Source organism: Pinus tabuliformis, chromosome X (assembly GCF_031772625.1).
Source record: "Pinus tabuliformis cultivar Carrire ecotype Pingquan chromosome X, CPIR1, whole genome shotgun sequence".
In the NCBI taxonomy this organism is placed as follows: Eukaryota; Viridiplantae; Streptophyta; class Pinopsida; order Pinales; family Pinaceae; genus Pinus; species Pinus tabuliformis.
The window spans coordinates 1,020,802,590-1,020,827,954 of NC_142308.1; the positions used below are offsets into that span (position 1 = coordinate 1,020,802,590).

General features: G+C 41.7%; 1 protein-coding gene across 2 annotated transcripts in view; it reads right to left on the reverse strand.

Moving 5' to 3' along the window:
* Positions 1–25,365, reverse strand: part of LOC149143208 (paramyosin-like protein) — a 477,149-nt gene that overhangs the window by 225,667 nt on the left and 226,117 nt on the right. For both annotated transcript variants that reach the window (XM_089448231.1, XM_089448230.1), the window contains one exon: positions 12,975–13,054. In XM_089448231.1, coding sequence (XP_089304357.1) covers positions 12,975–13,054 — 80 coding nt within the window. The remainder of the gene's footprint in view (positions 1–12,974; positions 13,055–25,365) is intronic.

A 25,365-nucleotide genomic window follows, 5' to 3' on the forward strand; every position in this document is an offset into this window, starting at 1 on the left:
CTCAGTGAGGAGTATTGCTAGAGCACAGTCCTCGCTAAGAAGGAGTATTGATTTGGGGTAGCATCGGATGTGCTCTAGCCATGAACTTTGGTGGAGAGGTTGGGGCACATGAGATCTCCAATACCCAGAAAAGGTTTGGGCAGATTCTAAACAGATTAGGAGATATTAAAATAATTAATATTTTTTGGAGTCCCTAAGTCTAAACTTAGGGAAAATAAAATATTAATGTGTATTAATATGAATCTGTCTTAGAGTGGTCCAAAAGACATGGATCAAGCCAGATCTAATCTTAGTCGTTGATTAGGGACTTAATCTTGGTTGTTGAGATGTCAACAGGAAAAGTATAAGAGGAGGCTTGAGGGTCACTTGGAGAATACACCAGATGATCAGTCATTCTATTCTCTAGAGCGGGGTTTGCTAAGAGAGATAGAATCAGTGATTGGGAGAGAAGATGAGGGGCATTGAGTATAGAGAAACAGAAAAGGCATAGATTGTGCTGGGAGAGCAGCGCAATAGCCAAGAAGAGTGACGCAGAGCCAGCAAGGGCTCACGCAGAGCACCAGAGGGGCTAGTGCAGCCGACGCAGAGGCTCCCAGAGCTGATGCAGGGCCTCCTGGGGTTGATGCAGGCCTAGAAAGGCTGACGCGGGGCCAACGTGAGACAGAGAGGGGCTGACGCAGTCCAGTTTGGGCAGATGCTGGGGTTGCAGAGCAGTTTTGTGCTGAGGAGCTGCCAGAAGGGTTTTCCGAGGTTTCAGCCAGGAGATTTCTCTCAAACTGTGAGGTGTAGCTGCTAAGAAACTTCTCAGTTGGGTAGGCCAATTTCGGCACCCAGATTGTACTCTAATATTGCTTAATAAGAAAACCCCTAAATAGTTGCAGCGGTTTTCCCGCATTTGGTTTTTCCAGAGACATTGGTCCAAAAATAATGGTGTCATGTGGTGTGTTTGTTCTTATTTCTTTTAATTGTTGATCTATAATATGTTGAGCATGCATCGGTGTTTATTTTCAGTATTTACTTTGTAAATAACTTGTTAAAGAAAAATTAACAAGTAGGTAGGAATAAATCAGAAAAAGTGCATGAAAGGTTTCTAAATTAAGTAAATTTAGAAACTTCAACACAATGCAAGAGTCCCGAGCAGCGCAGAGCTAGCAGGTTGCAACAATGCGTGAGCACAAAGGAGGTTGCAACTGTGCAGGATGGCACAGAGAGGATTGCAACGGTGCAATATGCAGGGAGTTGTTGTTGCAGCACAAAGGCAATAGAGGGAGCAAGAGATAGCAAAAAGAGAGATTCAGCATCGGGAGTGTTTCTAGCCTGACAGGGATGCCAGTAGTTGGGGGATCAGTTACTATTAGGGTCCCACCCTAACCCACTTATTTATGTAGTAGGATCGAGTCATAGTTATAGTTAAGTAAAGAGTCAATAAAGCCCATATTAATAATTGTAAGTGGTTAACCCGCAATTAATGACGAGACCACAGTTAGTTGCAAATGGGCCATGGTATTAGATAGATGGTATTAATAAGAACCATGGTATTGATCCATGGTATTGCATGTATGAGTCATATATAAAGGATAGAGACTCCCTGCGAGGAGCATCGTGTCTTATTTTGTAATCGAGCTCTACTCTATTGGAGGTTGCCCCCTCAAAGAGGCAAGTGAACATTGCTTTCTGAATAATAAAATACTTGCTCTTGTTTCTCACTATTCTATGTTCTGGGTATATTTCTTCGCATATTTGGTATTTTGGTAATCGTCTTGCAGGTTAAGAGCATAACAAGTGGTATCAGAGCACTTTCCAGGGCAGGTGGGATCTCCATTTCTTAGCAAAAAAAAAATTTGGCTAGAGACATGTTCCGGCGTCTTTAAACCACGGGATCTGTCGTTGAGCGCATAAACCTGCAGATTTGGGGAGGCATGCACACAGGAAATACAAGAGGTGGTCACGCTTGTTGGACTCCCTTGTAACCCCTGTGGGTACCCCTTCGAGTAGTAGCACATTAGACAGAACCGCACACGGACTGTCTTCCAAGTACCCTCTGGGTATATCGGAAGCCCCCTAGCTCCTTTGAAACCTCGCCATAGATAAACCGTTGGCCGTCTTGCTGCTAAAGTACACCGAGAACAACACTCGGAGAGATTACCTGCCCGTATGATAAGGTAGTCAAGTTGTACGGCTAAGGGTACGGTTGATCCTCCTTAGTTAGAGCCCTAAAACATTGGGCCAAGTACTACTGTCAGACCCTTATGTATATTGTGATCTGTAGCACCTGACACTCCTCGAGACCATAGTTCCCTTTTCTATCTTGGGATCACGCATAATCTCTGCCAAATCAAATCTCGCAAGGGGGTTTGCAGCAGCAGCAAACATCAGTCCCGCAGTTCCGAGTTAGCAGACCAGCCTTTCCGATCTGTTAGATCTATCAGATCCGCAGCAGCCATCTGTCCGCCAATCAGAGCTATCCGATCAACCAGATCTGAGTAGTTGTGTGGGGTTCCTATACTGGGGCGTGATTTTCGCAGGACTTTTGGCAGCATTAACATTTTGAGGATTCGGCTACTGCAGTATTCCTAAGCAAGGAGTAAAACTCCTAACGGAGTTTTCATAAAATTAAAATTACCAAAAAAAAAAAAAGACCACCCAGGGCGCTTATTGGTGATCTACCCCATAAGAATCGGGACGACGAGCTGAGCAAGGTGGTACCATTCAATTGTTAGTGAAAAAAATTCAGGCGGTCCCAAATTTCAAGTACATCAGATCGGTGCATGGTAGCAACTAGAGCTCAAGCTATGGCCAATGAGAAGATCGACAAACTTGAACAATCCTTGCAAGCCATCCAAGCTCAACTTGACAAACTAACTGACGCACTCTCTAAGGGCAAGGAGGAAGCCCACGAGGAGGCGTATATTGGCAATGGACACAGTGAGGGTGAGTCTAGCCACTCTCTTCACCTCTAGGGCACCCACCAACAATCACGTCTGCGACCTCCCAATCTAGATATGCATAAATTTGATGGTTCTCACCTGGCCGCATGGGTAGCACAAATGGAGCAGTATTTCAATCTGAATAACATCTTAGATAATGAGACTCAGCTTATGGTGGGGAGCATGTACTTGGACAATGAAAGATGGCAATGGTGGGAATGGCATCAATGTTGCAATGGAAGTTTTTTGACTTGGGCCACCTTCAAAAAAGCTCTTACAGAGCGCTTTGACCAGGAATCTGCTTTTTTGGGTCGTCTCACTAAGCTCCGACAGACTGGCACAGTGGATGAATATGTTACAGCCTTTGAAGCCTTAGCTTTCCGCACTAGGGATCTCCCAGATGCGTTCTACACGGAATGTTTTATCAGCAGTCTTAAAGAGGCCATACAAGCCCACGTCCGACTACACCACCCTCCCACATGGTCGGAGGCTTGCAAGGTAGCTCGTAACGTGGAACGTGCGTTAGCAGCCTAGTCCATTCGCCCAAATTTCACCGCCAAGGGTCGCCCCCCACAGGCTCACAGCACGACTCAAACACTTAAGGTTCAAAAGGTGTCACCTGCAGAAATGGCCGAAAGAAGAAAGCAGGGATTATGTTACTACTGTGATGAAAAATACTCCCCAGGTCATAAATGTAAGGAGCCCAAATTTTTTCAAATTGATGCCACTGATTACAGCTCATCGAAGGAAGCCCCACCACTTGAGGAACCGGAGGAGGTAGAAGAGGACAACCAGAAGGACAATGTCCTTGACGAACCAGTTATTTTGCTGCATGCTTTGGCAGGGATTTCTTCACGTCAAACTCTCAAAATCAGAGGTTTTATTAAACATCGCCCAGTAGTAGTCTTGATTGATAGTGGAAGTACACATAATTTCATCCATCAAAAAGTCGCGGAAGTAGTGCATTGTTTTGTACGAGCAGTTTCTAACTTCCAAGTCCAAATTGCAAATGGGGGAACAATGAAATGTGAAGGCCGCTGTGAAAATGTCAAACTTCAAATGGGGGATTATCAGTTGAAGATCCACATGTTTGCCATACCCATGGGAGGGTGCGACATTGTCCCCGGTGTTGAATGGCTTCGCACTCTTGGGCCAATCACAATGGATTTCGAAGAGTTATATATGAGCTTTAAGCAGAACAACTCCACACATACCCTCCGTGGACTCCAGGCGGGAGCTCCCTCTATCATCAGCTCACATAGGATGGAAAAATTGCTAAAAAAGGGCCATCATGGAGTTATAGCTCAATTTAATGCCATCCAGGCCGTCAAACCCAATTCTCTGCCGATTCATCCTGAGATGCAACAGATTTTAAATAACCATCTGCCAGTCTTTGACAAGCCTCATGAGCTTCCACCCTCGAGAGGGGAACATGATCATAGCATCACCTTGGTTCCAGGGGCCCAACCACCAAATGTGCGCCCATACAGATATCTGTTCACCCAAAAGAATGAAATAGAAAAAATAATCAAGGAACTTTTGGAAGCAGGTGTCATTCGTCCCAGCATTAGTCCTTATTCATCATCGATGGTCATGGTGCTCAAGAAAGATGGGTAATGGCGGATGTGTCCAGACTTCAGGGCCCTCAATAAGTTGATAGTCAAAGATAAATTTCCCATCCCGGTTGTTGATGATTTGTTGGATGAACTCAATGGGGCTCAATTCTTCACTAAGCTGGATCTTCGCTCAGGCTACCACCAAATTCGCATGAAGGAAGTCGACATTCCAAAGACTGCTTTCAGAAGTCATGAAGGCCATTATGAGTTCTTGGTCATGCCATTCGATCTTTGTAATGCCCCATCTACTTTTCAGAGCCTTATGAACCACCTTCTCAAACCATATCTCAGGAAATTTGTCCTTGTCTTCTTCGATGACATCCTCATCTATAGTTGCACTTGGGCTGCACATCTTCAGCATGTAGATCTGCTCTTGCAACTGCTCCGCAAGCATAAATTATTTGTTAAGATGTCCAAATGTTCTTTTGGCATGGAAGAAGTTGAGTATTTGGGCCACATTGTGGGGCGTGAAGGTGTCAAGGTGGACCCTAAAAAGATCCAGGCAATGCAGGATTGGCCTCAACCTAAGACCTTGAAGAGCCTGAGAGGATTTTTGGGTCTCACAGGCTATTATCGCAAATTTGTCCGCAATTATGGTCGCATTGCGAAGCCCCTCACTCAACTCCTCAAGAAAAATTCATTCTTCTGGAATGATGATGCACAACAGGCATTTACAGCTCTCAAAAATGCCATGTGTTCCACTCTAGTCTTAGCACTACTTGATTTCACCAAATCTTTTGTCATTGAATGTGATGCTGCGGGTATAGGTATTGGGGCGGTCTTAATGCAGGAAGGTCGACCCTTGGCCTTCACAAGCCAACAACTAAGTTGGAAGAATCTGGGACAATCTACCTATGAGAAGGAAATGATGACCATCTTACATGCAGTAGATACCTGGCAACCTTACTAGGGCGACGTTTCCAAATCCGCACAGACCATCACAATCTTAAATATTTTTTGGAGCAACGACTATCCTCCCCACAACAAAATAAATGGCTCGCCAAAATGCTGGGATATGATTATGATATCATTTACAAGAAAGGGCGCGAAAATAGTGTAGCAGATGCATTATCTCGCCAATTTGAGGAGGAAAGTACCCTGCTCGGAATTTCCCTTCCCATTCCAGAATGGATTGAAGAGGTTCACAGGGAATGGTTTTCACATCCCTGGCTCTCCCAACTCATTACTCAATTGCAAGCGGATCCAAATTCCACCAAGGGCTACTCGTGGCAGGATGAGATTCTTCGCTACAAGGACAGAGTCGTAATATCACCAACATCCACCCTCAAAAGCCGCATTTTGGCAGAATTGCACTCATCCCCCATTGCAGGACATTCAGGCTTTCAGAAGACATATGCTCGCACTAGAAGATCATTTTTTTGGACAGGCATGAAAAAGGACATCCTTACTTTTGTAGCGGAATGCGATGTCTGTCAATGCCACAAAGGGGAGACAATCAAAGCACCAGGCACATTACAACCGTTGCCCATCCCGGCATCTATATGGACGGAGGTTTCTATGGATTTCATTACAGGTCTTCCAAAGTCAGGAAACAAGTCAGTCATCATGGTGGTTGTGGACCGACTTTCTAAGTATGCTCATTTTTGTGCCCTACCCCACCCGTTTACACCGACTTTGGTCGCTCAATCTTTCATGGATCAGATCTTCAAATTGCATGGCATGCCCACCTCTATTGTGTCTGATCATGACCCGATCTTCACCAGTAATTTTTGGCAAGAACTCTTCAAGCTACAAGGCACCCAACTAAAACTCAGTACTTCCTATCATCCACAAACGGATGGTCAAACTGAAGCCGTCAACAAATGTCTGGAAACCTACCTTAGGTGTTTCACTTCAGAAAAGCAACATCTATGGGTACAATGGTTGCCTCTAGCTGAATGGTGGTATAACATCAACTATCATGCCACCACCAAAGTGACTCCCTATGAAGCAGTTTATGGTCAACTCCCTCCTTCCCCTACTTCTTATATCAAGGGGTGCTCAAAGGTACAAGCAGTGGATCAACTCCTACAAAACCGCACAACCATGCTTGCCCATCTTAGAGAGAATCTTCATCAAGCTCAAAACCGCATGAAGCAACAGGTAGATCAGCATCGCTTAGAGCGCCAATTTCAAGAAGGGGATCAGGTATTTTTGAGGTTGCAACCATACAAGCAAACTTCACTCAAAGACAAGGGTTGTCATAAACTATCTCCAAAATTCTACAAACCATATCAAGTACTTCAGCGCATTGGAGAAGTGGCCTACAAGCTAGCTTTGCCACCCACTGCAAAAATCCATCCAGTTTTCCTTGTCTCATGCCTCAAGAAAGTGATTGGGAACAATTGCAGAATTCAAACCAGTCTACCTGAATTGGACGAAGAAGGGTCAATCTGGCTCCAACCTGAACAGGTCCTAGACACACGAGAACGACACCTGCGTGGCCGCATGATCAGGGAAGTCCTCGTCAAGTGGAAAGACACCTCTCCGGAAGATGCAACCTGGGAACTAGCCACTATTCTTCAGCAGTTTCCGCAGCTTCAGCCTTGAGGACAAGGCTATTTTTAAGGGGGAGGGCATGTTAGGGTCCCACCCTAACCCCCTTATTTATGTAGTAGGATCGTGTTATAGATCTAACCCAGAAATACTATAGATCTGATATGAAAATATAAGATAATGCAAATAAACCCAAGAATAACAATATTTGAATATAGAAATGCTTCTTTATTAATCAAACCCTTAAGGTAGGGCAACACCATACATTCACTCCTTAAGGAAGGAGAACACTCCACAAGCCATATGCCTGTTCATACAATAATCCTTCACTATATTCCTTGACTTGGAGTCTCTAGCCTCTATATAGGCCTCATACATACAATACCATGGGTCATTACCATGGTTCCCTCATACCATCAACTAATACCATGGGCCCATTACATTATTATTAACTATTTGTGGTCCCTTACATGATATGGGTTAACCACCTTATTTATTACTATGGCCCATCCCATTATTACATTATTACCTTGGGTACCTCCCTTGGTACCCCATATTATCCCCCTAGGTATATAACAGATCGAGTCATAGTTATAGTTAAGTAAAGAGTCAATAAAGCCCATATTAATAATTGTAAGTGGTTAACCCGCAATTAATGACGGGACCACAGTTAGTTGCAAATGGGCCATGGTATTAGATAGATGGTATTAATAAGAACCATGCTATTGATCCATGGTATTGCATGTATGAGTCATATATAAAGGATAGAGACTCCCTGCGAGAAGCATCGTGTCTTATTTTGTAATGGAGCTCTACTCTATTGGAGGTTGCCCCCTCGAAGAGGCAAGTGAACATTGCTTTCTGGATAATAAAATACTTGCTCTTGTTTCTCACTATTCTATGTTCTGGGTATATTTCTTCGCATATTTGGTATTCTGGTAATCGTCTTGCAGGTTAAAAGCATAACAGTTACTTACTTCTCAGTAACTAAGTTGCAGTGCAGTAGCAGTAAGAAGTAGCACAATGCAGCATGATGAGAGAGAACTACAGTGCAGATGCAGTGTTGGGAGAAAGGACCAGCAACAGCATGGATGCAGAGGGAGCTACCGAACGGATGTACCAGTGGCAGTGGCAAAGCCATGGGCAGCAGTACAGGATGCAACAGTGTAGATGACGTTGGGCGGGGAGGCCTAGCATCAACACAGGTACTAGTGTCGTATAATTAGAGTGATGCTCAGTGTGGAGTATTACTAGAGAACAGTCCTTGCTAAGAGGAAGTGTTGATTTGGGGTAGAATCAGATGTGCTCTAGCCATGAAAATTGGTGGAGAGGCTAAAGCACATGAGATCTCCAAGACCCAGAAATGGTTTGAGCAGATTCTATCCAGTTAAGGAGATATTAAAATAATTAATATTTTTAATGGAGTTCCTAAGTCTAAACTTAGGAAAAATAAAATATTAATGGGTATTAATATAAAACTGGGTAAGAAGGTTCTAAAAGACATGGATCAAGCCAAATTTAATCTTAGCCAGTGATTAGAAATGTAATCTTGGTTGTTGAAAGATCAACAGGAAAAGTATAAGAAGAGGCTTGGGGGTCAGTTGGAGAACACACGAGAGTGATCAGTGATTCGATTTTCTAGAGCGCGGTTGCTAAGAAAAGTCGAATCAGTGATCAGTTTGCAACGAGGGGCCGTGAGTACTGGACAGGGAGGCCGAGATAGTGTCGAGAGACTAGCACAAAGGCAGAGAGGCAAATGCAGAAGCCAAAGTAAGCCACGCAGAGGCTAGTTGAGACACAATAGAGGCCAGAGGGCCTCTGTCATCCACGCAGAGAGCAACAAGAGTGACGCAGAAGGTCGTAGAGGCTGCGCAGTGCCCCAGAGGGCTGACGCAGAGGGTTTTGAGGCTGACGCAGAGGCTAGAAGGGCTGACGCAGTGCTTCAGTTGTGCTGGAGAGGGTTTCGTGGAGCAGATCTTCCAAATATCTGCTTCCGAACAAAGAGGTATTACTTCCATGTTATTTTTCTCTATCGGGTGAGCCAGTTTGGCACCTAGTAGAGATGACCTCCAAGTGATTTGTCAAACATGGGCCCACACACATCCGAATGGATGAGGTCTAATATCTCTTTAGACGTAGTTTCGCTATTCGAAAATGGCTTTCTTGTATGTTTTCCCAAAGAGCATCCTTTGCACACACCTTCATGATCTAACTTCATATTGGCGATGCCATGAACCAATTGATTAAGAGTAGGAATGACCTTATAATGTAGATGGCCATACCTCCTGTTGACCACTCTGTGTCAACGACCCTATAGCAATACACCTGTTTTTTCGCAAAAGGGATTTCATCATTCAAATCATCTGGGATTCATCGTCAGTCTTTAGTTTATTAAAGTTGTAAACCCATTTTGCATGTTTATAATGTAAATAATCTTAGTAAGACCATTATGTAAACAAACTAGGTAAGCCTATTATTTTGGTGATGATTTCTATCCTAGAAAGTTTTTCATCTCACAGATTCATCTGTGTTTTTAGACACAAATGATCGGTAGAGTTTTTCCCTCCAACCTCACTCCAAAGCTAGGGTAGATTTTGTCATCAAAATCTTAGGTAAGTCCTAGTGTTTTAGTAGTCTCCATAAAATGATTTGGGAATAATTTTAGCTAATTGGCTAAATTATTTTATTACAAATCACTTGGTCTACTAGATCATATTTGAGTCACAGAATTGGGTAAATAATTGAGGGTCTATAACGAACGAGTGTTCCCCCTTCATTGGTTAAATGTAATTATCTTATGTAAATAATATTTTAGCCATGATGCTAAAATATTAGAGAGTTAGAAAAAATAATTAATCCCCTCACGTGTCGATTAATTAAATTTTCTAACAAAAATAAATTAAAAATCATAAGCCATAAATTTAATTAATTATAGTCGAAGTTAAGTCTTAGGAAAAATAAATTCTCCAAATTAAAAAAAATCGTGGATTCTAGAAGAATCAAATTTTTGAAGGTCTTCCACCAAAGAAATATTGAAAATATCAAGAAATTTTGGACCTTTGGACCTTGGTGGTTAATTCAAAGTTAATTTTTAGGAAATTAACTCAAAATAATTAATTTTGAGTTAATTAAAATCAATTAAATCAAAAATTCAAATTTTCCTCAAAACATAAATAATTTCAACAGTCATGATTAAAAGAAAATTAAATATTTATCAACGGTCGAGATTACTTTGACGGGGATTAAGCCAACTAGCCGTTTGGAGAATTTACCTATAAATTAGAGGTCGTCTATCACATCAAAAGATCGGATCATTGAGTCGTGTATTTGCTCTTGAAGCTCTCTTGTAATCTTTTTGAGAATAATAAAACAAAAAGTCTGTGTGGTTTACATTAATGGTGGTGTTCCTCTTCTACATCTTATGGTAATATTGTTTTTAAGGTTCTGCTGAATATTATTTTTTTATAAATTGTTGGTTAATAGCTTTTGAGGAATAATCTATTGCACAAATATCTTGCATAGCTTATTGGATTTAAAGTAGCGTTTTAATTTAATAGAGTTAGTAGGTATCTCTAATTTTAGAAAAATTACATTGTTATTTTACGTCTATTAATCTAGCAGTTTAATCTCAAGTCTACAGAAATCATTTAGATTTAAAAAAAAAAATCGGCATTTGGGGAAGTTCTCTACTGGACCAGCTGATTCCCAAAGCGTAAGATCTGAAGAGGCTTCCTGATCTAAATTCTTAGACTTATCTTACGATTTTCTTTTGTAGGGTCTTTGGGGCTAGTACCTCGTTTTCTTAAATTAATCTTTAATAATTTGTGTTAAATAGATAGATCTAGCTAGCAAAATCTTATATCTACAGATCTGAGAGCGGAGTTGGACTCATACTTCTTAGGTCTGGTAGATCTATAATGTAATTTTATAGATTTGAAGCTTTTGTAGAATATTTTAAATTTCTAACATCTAGGTCTTGGGGTTTTAGTTCTATTTTGTATATATCGGGTCTTAGGTATTTTGTTATTCGCTTTTGTAGGTGTATATTTGAGATTTTTCAAGGAGATACGGGGGTTTTGAGACAGGTCTAGGCCCTAGAGGGGAAGATCTTGTCTCAAATTTTGTTTGCAGGATCAAAAATCAAATTTTGTCCATTTAAAGGAAGAAGATTGGGGTTTAAAAATTTCGTGAAGTATTGGGCAAATTTTTTTAAGGCCCTAGAGGCCCAGTGTTGCCTTCTCCAAGGTTGGGCGCAACCCTCCAATACTTTCTTCCTGCCTGCGACACCCTCTCTCCTGCCTGTCACAAGCTCTCAAAGCCTCCTTGTTGTCCCTGCGACTCTTTTCCTCTCGCCTGCGTCCCCTTATCCCTCTTTCTAACCCTTGTTGTCTCTCCTTTCTCCTTCTTGACAACCCTGCAACCCTCTCAGCCTGCCCTATCTCCTTTTCTCTTGTCGTTGTTCCTCCTCCTTTTCTCCCCGCAGCTCATTCCCTGCTGCCTGTGGTAGCCCGCAACTCTATGTGGCCTTCTTCCCTATCACCCTCTCCCTTCAGCCCTCATTTCCCTGTTTCTCTTCACTGCCCTCACCTGTCTCCTTCCTCTCGGCCTATCCCTCCTATCCTTCATCCTCGTTTCCCTTACCTTTCTCGGTAGCCCTACCCTCTCTCGTTTATTCTCCCCTCCACGTTGTTGTAGCAGCCTCCCTCCAATCCGCACCCCTGTTCAGCCCTTAAGTCACCTAGGCGCAACATAAATTTCCCTCATTTGACATGTCCTTTTGGACCTGAAGCACGAATATTTATCCATCCTAACCACTATGACATGAATCTAAAAAAAAATCTAAGTTTCAAAAAGAATTTGGACATTCAACTGTGGAAGAGAAATCAATATGCTAGTAGATTAAGGTTGATTCCTCTTACTTGATAATTACTTGTGAATGTATGTTGGCTTTTATTACTTTTATTATGTTTTCTTCATCAAACGATTACCAGCGCACGAAGTACATGAAGATCACAAAAGACAAAGAACACAAGAATGTAAGCTCCAAGCCAGGGCAAAACCCCACAAGGGGGAAAACCCAAACAACTCTTCTTATAGAATCAGATCAAAGTGAGAAATCCGAGACCCAAGAACCAATACCAAGACCTCCACAAAGAACTAGGTCAGCCCTCCTTCAAATCTCCTCCAATCAAATCAAAGTCCACAAAACTCAAAGCTAGTCAAACCTTGTCAAATCTGGTCAAGCACAAAATTTCAGACCAGGAATTTGGACCTGCAGTTCGGACCTGTAATTTCAGACCTGCAACTTCGCAGAGTTGACGTGTGAGCAGAAACAAGCCAAAAGCCACTGAATTCTCTCCCCTTTGATTTCTTCTCTCTCCCTTGACATCGCCCTTGAAATTGATGAGTATGATAAGTGATCAAATGAGGTTAAAGTCTCTTCTATTTATAGCTGTCTAGGAGGTCGAATAGGTGCCTCTTCTAGGCCAACTTGGTCTTGTAGTGACAAATTGACTCTTTTGACTCAATAAAAAAAAAAATCTTACAAATAGTCCAAATGGGAATTTGACTCAAGACAAAATTTTATTTTGACTCAATAAATCCTAGAAGCATGAAGAACATGCTTGACTAATGAAATAATAATAGTAATAATTTATTTTTCTTCTTTTTGTTTTAACTTTTTACATGAAATACATATTGATACAAGTACAATGATAATTATGAAGACTGAACCTAGTTACATTTTTCAACACTTCCTTGGCCATAAAATAGACAATTAAATCTTCTATGACCAGATTTGAATATTATAAGGAAAAGCATTCTAAAGCACAAAAAACAAATTGTCACACAGTTAGATAAAAAATAAAAAGGAATTGTGTTACTATCATTTCCGACAGCATAATAACTTGGAAAACATGTCTTTTAGACTACATACTGGACTAATTCTGTCTGAGATGGTATGTCATCAAGCCGTCTCTGGAGTAATGCAACTGCTTGATGCTTCTTTGCAAGCTCCTACAAGAATCGGAAAGCCAAATTATTTAGAAAATGTAAGCAAAGGAAAATGAGATGTGGTCATACAGAGACTAAACTTCAAGAAAAATATTAAAGATCTTTGTGAACAGTAAACAAATTTATAGTGTCTAATCACACTGCCAAAATACAACAGAGCGCAACTGAAACCTTGTTTAAACAGAATACTGTGATTTGTAAAGATTTTCAGTGTAATCAAAACTGGTGAGTTAGCTATATCCTATATTTATTCTATTATAAAGGAGTCACGGTGCTCTGTGTCCTATATTTATTCTATTATAAAAGAATCACGGTGCTGCAGCAATGTAATGAGAATATATGTAATGGTCAACAGTATAGTTTGCACTTGGCACTAGGTTAATATAACCATATTTTTAATCTGCCATCCAGCTATTTTGCAGACTTTAAAATATTAAATAAGCAGATCCTTGCGGATAAAGCAAGACCTAGCTGTGTGGGTACAACATGTTGAAGAAAGTGTAACTAGGTTCGGTCTTCATAATGTAATTTTGATATTTGTATTTATTTAAGAAAAGAGAAATTATTTTTATATTATTTGTCAATGAGTTTCTTGCTCATTGAAGTAGGTCAAGCACATGTCTAAGTGCTTCTAGGAAGTCAAAAGGTCAATGTATTTATGTAAGACCCTTAGAGGGCATGTTACACTATGTATAAAATTGTATAAGAGTCAAAGGAATACCTCCAAGACAAGTGCAAGTCCTCTCCATGCAGCAACATCCTCCAAAAGGAAGCTAAACGATGAAAATGATGAAGAAACAGTTAAGTCAGCCTAAAGACATCATGTCGGCCTAATGTCGGCCTAAAAGAGGGACAGTCCTCTATATATAGAGGCTGTCCACTCCCCTGTCAACGTCATCCATCAAGCTCTGAAATCAGTGAAGAGATAAGCCGAGAAAAGGAAGGAGAAGCAAGTCTAAAGGGTCCCCAAAAGTGCAGCAAAGGATGGAGGAAGCTCAGCAAAGGTAGAGGACTGTTTCTAGGGCAAGAAACAGTCACACGTGCAAAGAGGAGGAGGACAGATTGCAGGTACAACAGCAGTAGTATCACAGTTCAAGTTTCGTTGGTGTATGGGCTAGTTACTAGGCCTACAAGGCCTCTCAAGTCAAGCAAAAAATTCCCTCTGTCTATCGAAGATAAAAATATCGTTATTCTCCAAGGGAACCATCCACACATGGGAAAATTAGGGCTGCTTTACAGTCACTTTGGTATGAAGACATATCTCAAGAAGTATCTCGTTGAATCAAGAGAAGGGTGTCTCCTTAAGTAGAGAACATCTCTAAGAGAAGAAGAAACATATCTCATCAAGAAGTTCACATAAGCAAGGTCTATCTCTAGACAAGCAGGAAAGGAGGAGGGCAAAGTGCTGGGGAGCAAAGTGCCGGAAGAAGGAAGTCGATGTGCTGGGGAACATAGTGCAGAAAAGAGGAACGACTTGACTTGTGCTTGGAGGACATCCTAGTCAAGGGTCTAGCGTTTGGCATTAGTCAATAAGAAGCTTCAATATGAGAAACTTACCGAAGGGTTTTCCTCTCTAAGAGAGAGAGGTTTTGGCCCTGGCAAAGAACCAACATTTGTGTTCTTGTCTTTTTTATTTTGATAGCAGTTTGATGAAACACACACTATAATAATAAGAAGAAGATCATGCTAAGATAATTGTAACAGTGAGTCACAAATTGTTATCAAGCAGTGAAGAATCCTAACAAACACCAGTGCCCTTCATTCTTCAACACAACAAGACCCTTTTCAAGCATATGTACAAATAAGACTTCCCATTAGACCAAACGAATACAAAAGTACGAGTAGAGTTCAGACTAAAAAAACTGCATTACAGAGTTTGATTTCTGATTTAATCTAAGAGTGTATCCAATGATATTAACTAACTTGACACTCAACATGCAATAGTACCAACTAGTAGTGTTTAACAGCTACACCTGTTACTTGAATAAGAATGCACAAGAATCAAGTAGGTTGTTTTAGCTTTAAAAATGCATGAAGTCAAAGGTACAGGTAGGTCTCCTAACAATGATTTAAAAAAGGTGGGTTAGCATAAGTTACTGCCCTATTACAGTCCAGGTATTTATACACATTTAGGTATCGGGTCACATTCACATGCATGTATCTGCTTACATGTAAAATCTATTAAATATGGCTAAGCTGCTGCCTGCTAATAATAATTAAGTGCGATGACAGGAAAACAAATATAGTTACAACATTACTAACCTAGTTTAATCAATGAGACTTGGACTGTAACTAAAGGAGACAGATTAGCATTGGGAAGGGCCCCTACCAGGAGTGGCAGGCATGACTTGTCAGAAATGAAAAAGGCACTGCAGGATAGTGACTGAAAGTGGACAGCACATCTACAAGAGAGGGTCCCCAATTAGGAGCACTGGCAGTGCTCCAAAGGGGGAGTACTAGAAAGACCCGTGTATGTTGGCCAAAGGCTGTCTAGGTCACTGCAAGGCTACTACAAAACGTTTTTCACAAGTCTTCATTTCATCATTAATCATTGATTCAATCAGTATCATTGTACTATTTATAGGATTTCAGGATGTATTTACTAAGTTTGCTTGGGATCATAAGTTCATATTCTTTCAACATTGAACGCCAATAACTTCATCAATCAAACTCAACAGTGAATTACACAAGATACCTATTTTTAGGTGTGGCAAGCTGGTATACACTTTGGTTGTGTTGAAGCAGGTCAGATTTTCAAGTTATCTAAGGGTTACTATTTTATAAAAATGAGCAAATACTTTTCAAACCTTATAAATATTAAAAAGGAACTTTAGGACACCACAATTTTTGTCTGGCTTAGAGCTCAGCAAAATTGGTCCAACACTCATCGAAATTTTATGCTTCATGGTAATGGTTTAAATACACTAAGCAATCTGGGAATTCCAGAGAAATATAATCTAGGAATACTACAGCAATACCTTTGAAAAACTATGTGGTGGATGCTTAAGTAACAGAAGCAATCTAGATTCTAGACGGTATTATCAATTGTTCATACACCATTTCTCTTGCTGGAATATTCATGCTTTTTGGATTTAGTTCTCAGCAGTACTGTGTGATTAATTCATGGTTCTACAATATGGTGATGAGTGAATTTGGATATATATGGTTTTGCTCTTTCCAAGTGTTTGCATGGGCACTAACGTTTGGTATAAACCTTAAATTGGCATAATAATTTCCAGCATAGCATATGGATCTTCCATTCACATATTTCAGCACTTTCTGAGAAATATTTGTGGACGAACATTTGATTTTGGTTTGTGAGCAGCTGTGCTTGCACCATAATCTGAGATTGGGACTGAATTATATTGTAGGTTCAAATGCTGAAAAATAATTATTTGTAGTTTAGCACAATTCACACATTAAGCACATCTTGGCATTTTGGAATTTCACACAGCAGTTGATCAAACCATTTCCATGTTCCAGCATTACATGGCTATGATAGTTATTGAATGAATGGAAAGAATTGGTAATTGATCACTTATTCTGATCACTGATGATTTTCCTAATTCTCTTTGAATCGTTTCCAGCACTTTTAGCACAAGTATATATTGATAGTTGGTTTTGTTGCTATATGAAACTTGTGTTACAAACATTTTGCATACCTCAAATTTAATACATCAAGGCAACTATGATCATTTGATCAATAATTTACTGTCAATCCAAGCTGATTTGCACTCTCATCTTCTCACTCAATGATATAGGCTTGATTGACCATTAGGGATTCCCCCTATGCTAGAGTAGTTTCTTGAGTCTGAAGTGTGAGGCAAAGCCACCTAGGTGACAGTGGGTGGCTTGCCTGTAGTGCCTCTAGGGTCCCGCAATTTGTGGTTAGGAAATTTCCACCTAGCAAGAGTTTGACCAATAACAGAGCACGTGATCATATATTATGTTACTCATATGTTGGTTATACTATATGTTAGTCACTGTTACCCCTCTTTCAGCAGGGGTACTCCAAAACCTTTTGGCCACAGCATATAAGCCCAAAGGATGTGCCTCATAGCCTTGCAAATGTTAGATTTTGTAGCTCAGGCAGGTGTTCTAGTCTCGGGAGGTGTCAATTAGGCTAACAACACGAGAAATTAATATCTCCAAGCCCAGTAAATTTTCCTATGGGAAAATGTCTTAATTAGATTATTAACTAGTTTTTAATTATTTTCCTAAGTCTAAATTAGGAAAATAATCAGCATTAATTGAGACAAATCGATTTCTCTCTTGTGACTTCTAGAAAAAGTGTTTGATGGAGTCAAGATGATCTTAGCCATCAATCGGGATTAGGTCTTGGCCATTGAATTCTCAACAAGAGATTATAAGAAGTTGATGGGTATCTTGGAGATCATTCGATTGAGTTGAGGCACAGTGATAGCGTGGGGTTGACACCAGCGAGGGTTTCAGCAGTGATTGAGTGAGAAGAAATTTTCCAAAGCATATTCTTCATCTAAGCATCTTCCAGCTTCTAAGTTTCATAGGGAGATTCTGCAAGCGCTGAATTGTTTTGCAGAGGGCTAATTTTCTCCAGTGGTGCGAATTACCACAAGGAGGTGATTTTCCAGGAGTGTGAATTGCCAAAGAGAGGCTGATTTGTTGGAGAGGCCAATTTATAGGAGGGTCGAATTACCAGTCAAGGTCGATTTTCCAGGAAGAAGGTTGAGATTCTCTAGTTGTGCGAGTTGCCAGTTGAGGTCAAATTTCTCCAGGCCACACGTGTGGGCCGAGTTAGTGTTGTACAAGAGAGCCGAGTTGCTTCCATAGGGCCGAATTGCTTCTAAAGGGGCGAATTTATTTGCCAGAGTGAAGATCGATTTTTTCCATAGCTTTGTCATTTTATGGCAACCAATTTATGTAATTCTCAATTACAAATTCGCTGAAGAAAAAATAAACCCTCATCTACAGAATTGGTTTTACCCACATCAGGGTTTTTCCAGCGACATTTGTCCATAAATATCGGTGTCTATTTTTATGTGTGTGGTTTTCTTAGTGCCTATGATTTTTTATTGGTGAATATTGTAGAGTGTTTTTATTCAGTGTGTGAAGTAAATAATTTTGCTATGACAAATAATCATTAAAAGGTAGGAGAATAATTAATTACCAATGAACTGCAATAATTTTCACATGGTATTTGACCAAATCTAAAGCGCAAAGTGCAGGAGAGAAAACCAAGGGTTTATAAAACCCAATTCGATTTGTTCTAGATTTACTCGGAGTTTTCTTATTTTATTCTGATAGTTTCAGAGAAATGGTTTAGTTGGTTTATGGGATCTGGACAGATTAGAGGGAGCAACTAACTTTCACATATGGAAATTCAGAATCCTGTAAATCTTGGAGGAGAATGGGTTAAAGGAATATGCGACCAGTGTTGTAGTCGTACTAGCAGAGGTAGCACAACTTCTCACCTACAAGAAGGAAGATGTCAAAACCAGGTGAATTATTTTGGATGTGGTCAAAGATCACATCGTACCTCATACAACAGAAGAAGATAAGGGGAAGAAGATGTGGGATGCATTTTGTAAACTCCATCAAGATAATAGTGTAAACATGAAGTTGATCCTGAGGGAGAAATTTCAAAGCACGAAACAAAACAAGGGGTGAAATTGTTGTGTCTTACCTTACAAAGGTGAAATGTGTCAAGGAAGAATTGGTAGGTGTTGGTGAGAAAATTGAGGATGATGAGATTGTCAGGACAACCCTCAATGGGTTTACTAAAGAGTGGGATGTCTTCGTACAGATCATTACAGGAAGGCAAGATTTCCAGATTGGGACATATTATGGTTAGATTTTACCCAGGAAGAACTTCAAAGAAGTCTCGTCAACAGCACCAGCAACACTAGACAAAAGGGTGAGGGAGAACAGGAAAATGTGGCTCTTGCGAGGAACAAAGCAAAGAAGCGATCCAACAAAGGGTCTAACTCCAAGGGGGACAATAAGAAGGACCTACCAAAGGTCAAGTGCTACGGTTGTCACAAATTTGACCACTATGTCAACAATTGCCCACAGTGGAAGAAAGGTGACAAGAAGGGCAAGAAGTAGACAACAACTTCAACCAATGCAGATGAGCTTTCCAGTGATATGGAATAGGAGTTCGCACTTATAGCTTGCTTGACAAGCTCAACCTCACAGGTGTTTGGTACATAGATAGTGGGGCGTCATTCCATATGACAGGAGTTAGGGAGTACTTCTCCAACTAAAAGGAGGAGGAAATAAGATTCTAGATCGAGATGGGGAACAAGTCCAAGTGCACTCATGTTAGGAGAGGAACAGACCTATTTTAGAGGGATCTTGGCAGGCCAATTCCAATCCACGATGTCTTACATGTGCTAGGAATGGGGATGAATATGATTTGTGTTTCTATGCTTTAGGATAAGGGGTACAATGTAATCTTTAGAGGACAAAAGGTGTTGATTAAGTGCCAGGAGTGGAAATCACCCATAGTAATTGGACTTAGGAGCGACATACTTTACAAGTTGTAGATGGATACTCCAAAGACACTAAATTTCTGTTTTCCCACCCCGGTTTTCAGTTTCTCCTTATTTCTCCCATGTAGTTAAATGCCCATTCCCATAACCATACATTTAACAGACTGAAAAAAATAAATATTGCTGAAAACACAAATTCTGGAAATTTTTCAGAATGCTGGAAATTGCAGAATTAAAAATCAGCAATCAAAAACAGCCATTAAAACACATTAAAACACTGATATTTTTGGTCAACTTGACCCTGGAAAAACCCCCTACAACTCTTGGGGAAAACCAGTTTGAGAGCTCTTCTTTATTTCTGAAAATTGCCTTTTTACAGTGAGAATTATTCAGCAAAAATCAGCAAGCAAATTTACAACTTATCTCCTTTCCCGTGCCTCACAGCAATCTGGAAATTACAGCAAACAAGACAGCAATAAATGTTGTACGGCCTCCGTTTTGTGTGCAGAAAAATTAGCAAACTGCTCCTCGATTTTTGTGCAAAAATCTGCCTTTCACTATGTGCTGAATCAGCTGTACAAATCTGCTCAACTGCTGCCTTGGAATGTGTGCCAAGCTGCTGTCTCCTTCTCCTCCCTGCTCAGAAATCTCTCTTGCTCTCTTGCTCTCCTTCTCCCAATCTGCTCATGAAAGAATGAGTGACCTTTTCCTCTTTTTCCTCCTTTAATATAACTCCAAGTGACTTTTGGGTGATCCAAGTGACTTTTGGGTGATCTCTAAATCCAATGGCTAAAATAGATTTAGATCAATGGTTGAGATTAAATGCTCATTTAAATCTCACTTTCTATTTTTTAATTCACCCCACTTTAATAAAGACCCACTTAGTCATTTATTTCCAAAGTCACTTTTCCTTTCTAATTTTTCATTTACTTTAAAATTAGACTTAGTAACTTTATCACTTAAAGTCACTTTTAAATTAGATTTAACTTTATAAAATTATAAAGTCACTTTAGGAGAAAAATTAAATTCTTTTGGACACTTTTCCCTAGGCCAAAGATCAAAGCCTAAGGGAACCACCTGTCCTCCGGTACCAAATTTCAACACTCCCTCTTACCGAGGAAGGTGTTCCTCACCACACCCATCTTGTCTCTGAAGTAGACATGCTTGCCCCGTGGTAAGGCTTTGGTAAGGATATCTGCAACCTGCTCATCAGTGGAAATATACTCAAGCTTCACAGCTCCCTTCTGAACATAGTCTTTGATAAAATGATATCTGGTCCCGATATGCTTTGACCTGTCATGAAATACTGGATTCTCCGTGAGTTTAATGCAACTCTGATTATCACAGTATATCACTGAAGGTCTCAACGGCTGACCAAATAAGCCTCACAACTAGCTAGACTGGCTGCCATATACTCTGCTTCTGTTGAACTCAGTGCTACTGACTGCTGCTTCCGGCTGAACCATGACACTACTGCTGAACCCAACCTAAAACAACACCCTGAATTGCTCTTCCTATCAGAAGCACAACCTGCCCAATCAGAATCAGTGTACCCTGCCAATCTCACTCCATCTCCCTGCCTGTAGTCCAGACCATAATCCATTGTCCCCTGCAAGTACCGCAAAATGTGTTTTGCAACCACCCAGTGAACCTTCCTAGGCTCACACATAAACTGACTCATCGTGTTGACTGCAAAACAGATATCTGGTCTAGTGTTGACCAAATACATCAAGGAACCAGTCAGCTGCCTGTACAATGTGGGATCCACCAACTCGGAATCCGAAGCATGAAGCTTCTTCCAATTGGTGATCATCGGTGTCGACATGGGTCTACAATCCTCCATGTGGAATCTGCTAAGGATGTCCACAATATACTTCCCCTGCCCCAGGAAGAAATGCCCCTCCTCCTGCCACACCTCCAAACCCAAAAAGTAATGCATCAAGCCGATGTCCTTCATCTCAAACTCCGCCGCAAGATCTCTCTTGCAGTGCTCTATGAGTCTCTCTGCACCTGTAATGATCAAGTCATCCACATACAGCACCAGAATGAGAGGCTCCTCACCAATCACAATAAAGTAAAGGTTCGGATCTGCCTCACTCTTTGTGAAACCCATCCCCTGCAAGTATGCATCTATCTTGGAGTACCAAGCTCTGGGAGCTTGCTTCAGGCCATAAAGGGCCTTCTTCAATCTGCACACATGGGACTCCTTCCCATGCACCTCAAAGCCCTATGGCTGCTCAATGTACACCTCCTCCTGTATGAAGCCATTGAGAAATGCGGTCTTCACATCCATCTGGTGGATCTTCCAACCCATCTCTGCTGCTATCGATATGATGGAGCGGATCGAAGTATATCGAGCCACGGGAGCGAAGGTCTCCTCATAATCAACTCCCTCTACCTGGGAGAACCCTCTAGCCACAAACCTCGCTTTGAATTTCTCAATGTTGCCATCTGCAACATGCTTTACCTTGTAAAGCCATCTGGAAGTAACCACGGATTTGCCCTCAGGCCTCGGCACCACCTCCCAAACATCATTCTTCATGATAGAAGAATACTCCTCCTGCATGGCCTCTCTCCAGACCTGCTGGCTAGCTGCCTCCTCATAGCTAGAAGGCTCAGAGTCAAGGATGCTGGTAACCATCGCCATATAGCTACAAAACCTCTCAGGAGGTCTACTCTCTCTGACCGGCCTCTTCGGCTCAGCAACAGATGTGGCATCTCTCAAGGTGTCCTAAAGCCACTTGGGCTTCCTCTTCCCTGAGCATGCTTCTCCCATAGGAGAATGAAACTCCTCCTCCTCATCACCATCAGTAGCCTGAACTCCTAACTGTCTGTCTGCTGTCCTCCTGCCTGCACCTGAACCTGTAGAAGCTGAGGTACCGTGTGAATTGTCCATCAGTGGACTCCCTAGTGAACTGCTCTATGAACTGCTCGGAGCACCACCCCTCTGGCTCAGTGAGCCACTGCTCACTGATGGACTTGACATCCTCATAGATGTACCTCCGGATCCTCCTGATCCCTGCCCACTGGATCCCTGCAACTGACTCAACTGCTGCTGAGGGTCTGGCTGATCCAGATACTCTAACTCCCGTGACCTCCTAAAGGCCCTGTCCTCCTCGAACTTCACATCCCGTCTGACAACAACTCTCCTCTGTGCAGGAATGTAAATCCGAAAGGCCTTTGAGGTCTCACTGTAGCCCACAAAGATACCCTTCTCTGCGGTGGGCTCTAGTTTGGTCCTCTTCTCCTTGGGTATATAGGAGTATGTAATGCATCCATAGATATGAAGATGACCAAGATCAGGCTTCTTCCCAGAGAAAGCTCCTCCGGAGTCATGTGCCCCAAGGCACGATGCGGACTCCTGTTCTGCAAGTAAACAGCTGTGTTGCAGGCTTCTGCCCACAAGAACAATGGCATCCCCTGATCATGTAACATGGCTTTGGCAGCCCCTATGATGGATCTGTTCTTCCTCTCTGCAACTCCGTTCTGCTGGGGGTTGTAAGGAACAGTGAACTCCCTCCTAATGCCTGCCTCCGCACAATAGTCAACAAACTCTCCAAGGGTGTACTCTCCTCCATTGTCCGACCTCAAGGACTTGATCTTTCGACCTGTCTGAGTCTCCACAAGAGCTCTAAACTCCTGAAACCGCTTGAAGACCTCACTCTTGGTCTTCAAAAAATAAATCCAGGTCCTCCTGGAGTGATCATCAATGAATAAAACATAGTACTCATATCCACTCAAGGAAACATGAGACATCCGGATTCCGACCGCTCTCATCGGAATGAATCAAATCAAGTATCCCCGTCGCTCTGCTGTCAATGCTGGGAAAAGGGGATTTGGCAAACTTGCCCATCGCACAACCTCTGCAAGTATCAAAGTGATCAGTACTGAAATCTGGCACACCTGTTGGTGATCTCCCGCAATGTCCTCAAGGCTCCATGATACATGTTTCCCATCCTGCGGTGCCAAATCTCACACAGCTCAGAACTGCTAGCTCTGCTGTCGGTACTACTGCTCAATGCCAAAAGGGGCTGAAATGCAAACTTGTACACCTTTGCATGGCGTACACCTATCACTCTAGTTGAATCAGCTGGAGCGCCCCTGGGATACATCAACACCTGTCCTCCCCTGAACAGTACCTCATATCCTCTGTCCTCCAAAGCTGAGACGGATATGAGGTTCTTCCTCATCCCTGGCACATAAAGAACCTCTGACACTTTCAAGGGAGGTTTGGACTCCCTCTGAAATGTCACTGTCCCCACCCCGACTGCTCTAACAACTCTGTCATCACCAAGTACTACTTCAATATCAGTGCCACTCTCTGAAAGCTCTGAGAAGTACTCACGGACTCCTGTCATATGACGTGAAGCCCCACTGTCCACATACCAGACACCTGAAGATGCTCCGCTAATCGAGGGAAAAGCATGCTCCCTCTGAACCTGTGTGGCAGGTGATCCTGCACTAGAGGACTCACACGTAATGAACGCAAACTCTCGGTCAAAACGACCAGCAAAGTCCTCAATCTCTGTTGAAGCTGCCACGTCCTGGTTCTTCCCCTTCTTCTTCTTCTTCTCCGGACACACAACTGCATAGTGTCCCATCTTTTGACAATTCCAACACTTCACCTTGGAATAGTCCTTCTGTGAATTACTCTGTTTACCTTTACCTTTGCCTTTGCCTCCACCACCGCTTGTGAAAGCCTGCTTCTTCCCTTTGCCTTTCTTGCCTCCTGCCACCAGTGCTACGTCCTCATCCTGCTCAACTGGCTTGGCTGCCCCAAGTTGTCCTTTCCTGATCTCTGTCTGAATACAATCATCCCAAAACCTCTCCCATGTGGGAAGGGTCTCACGTGCACAAACCCCATCAGCAAAGTTCAACCATGAACGGGGGAGGCCATTCACTGCAATCCGCACCAACTCAGTGGGTGGAATGGCCTCTCCAATCGCTGCCAACTCATCTCTCACATTGGTAATCTTTGTGAGATATCCAGCTGCACTATCATTCCCCATCTTAATGTTCTTCAGCTTCTCCTTCAGGACCATCTTCCGATTCTCATTGGTACTCTGGTAGAAATTGGAAAATGCTGTCCACATCTCATGGGCATTGCTCTTTCCTCTCACATGAGGAATGCAATGGTCTTTGATTCCGTCTACCTTATTGTTCTTCTTTTTATACTCAGCCAACTGAGTAACATTAGTGAGCACAACAACAGGGTTCTGTGCGGTATGCACCATGATATCCCAGACTTCTGCCTCCTCAAAGATACTCTGCATTCTCTCCTTCCAAACGCTGTAATTTATATGTCCATCCAGCCTATCCTCCACCCTCAATCCCAATGACATCCTGCTGTCCTAAAACTGAAAAATAGCACTGCTGTAGTAAAGATTGTTGTAGTAAAGATAAAACTGTTGTTTATGAAAAAATCAGCTTGCTGGAATTTTCTGAGTGAAAAATCAGCAACTGTAATTTTTCCTTTTGCTGTCCCAAACTGCCCTTCAGCACTCAAGCTCTGATACCATGTAAAAATTTCTGTTTTCCCACCCCGGTTTTCAGTTTCTCCTTATTTCTCCCATGTAGTTAAATGCTCATTCCCATAACCATACATTTAACAGACTGAAAAAAATAAATATTGCTGAAAACACAAATTCTGGAAATTTTTCAGAATGCTGGAAATTGCAGAATTAAAAATCAGCAATCAAAAACAGCCATTAAAACACATTAAAACACTGATATTTTTGGTCAACTGACCCTGGAAAAACCCCCTACAACTCTTGGGGAAAACCAGTTTGAGAGCTCTTCTTTATTTCTGAAAATTGCCTTTTTACAGTGAGAATTATTCAGCAA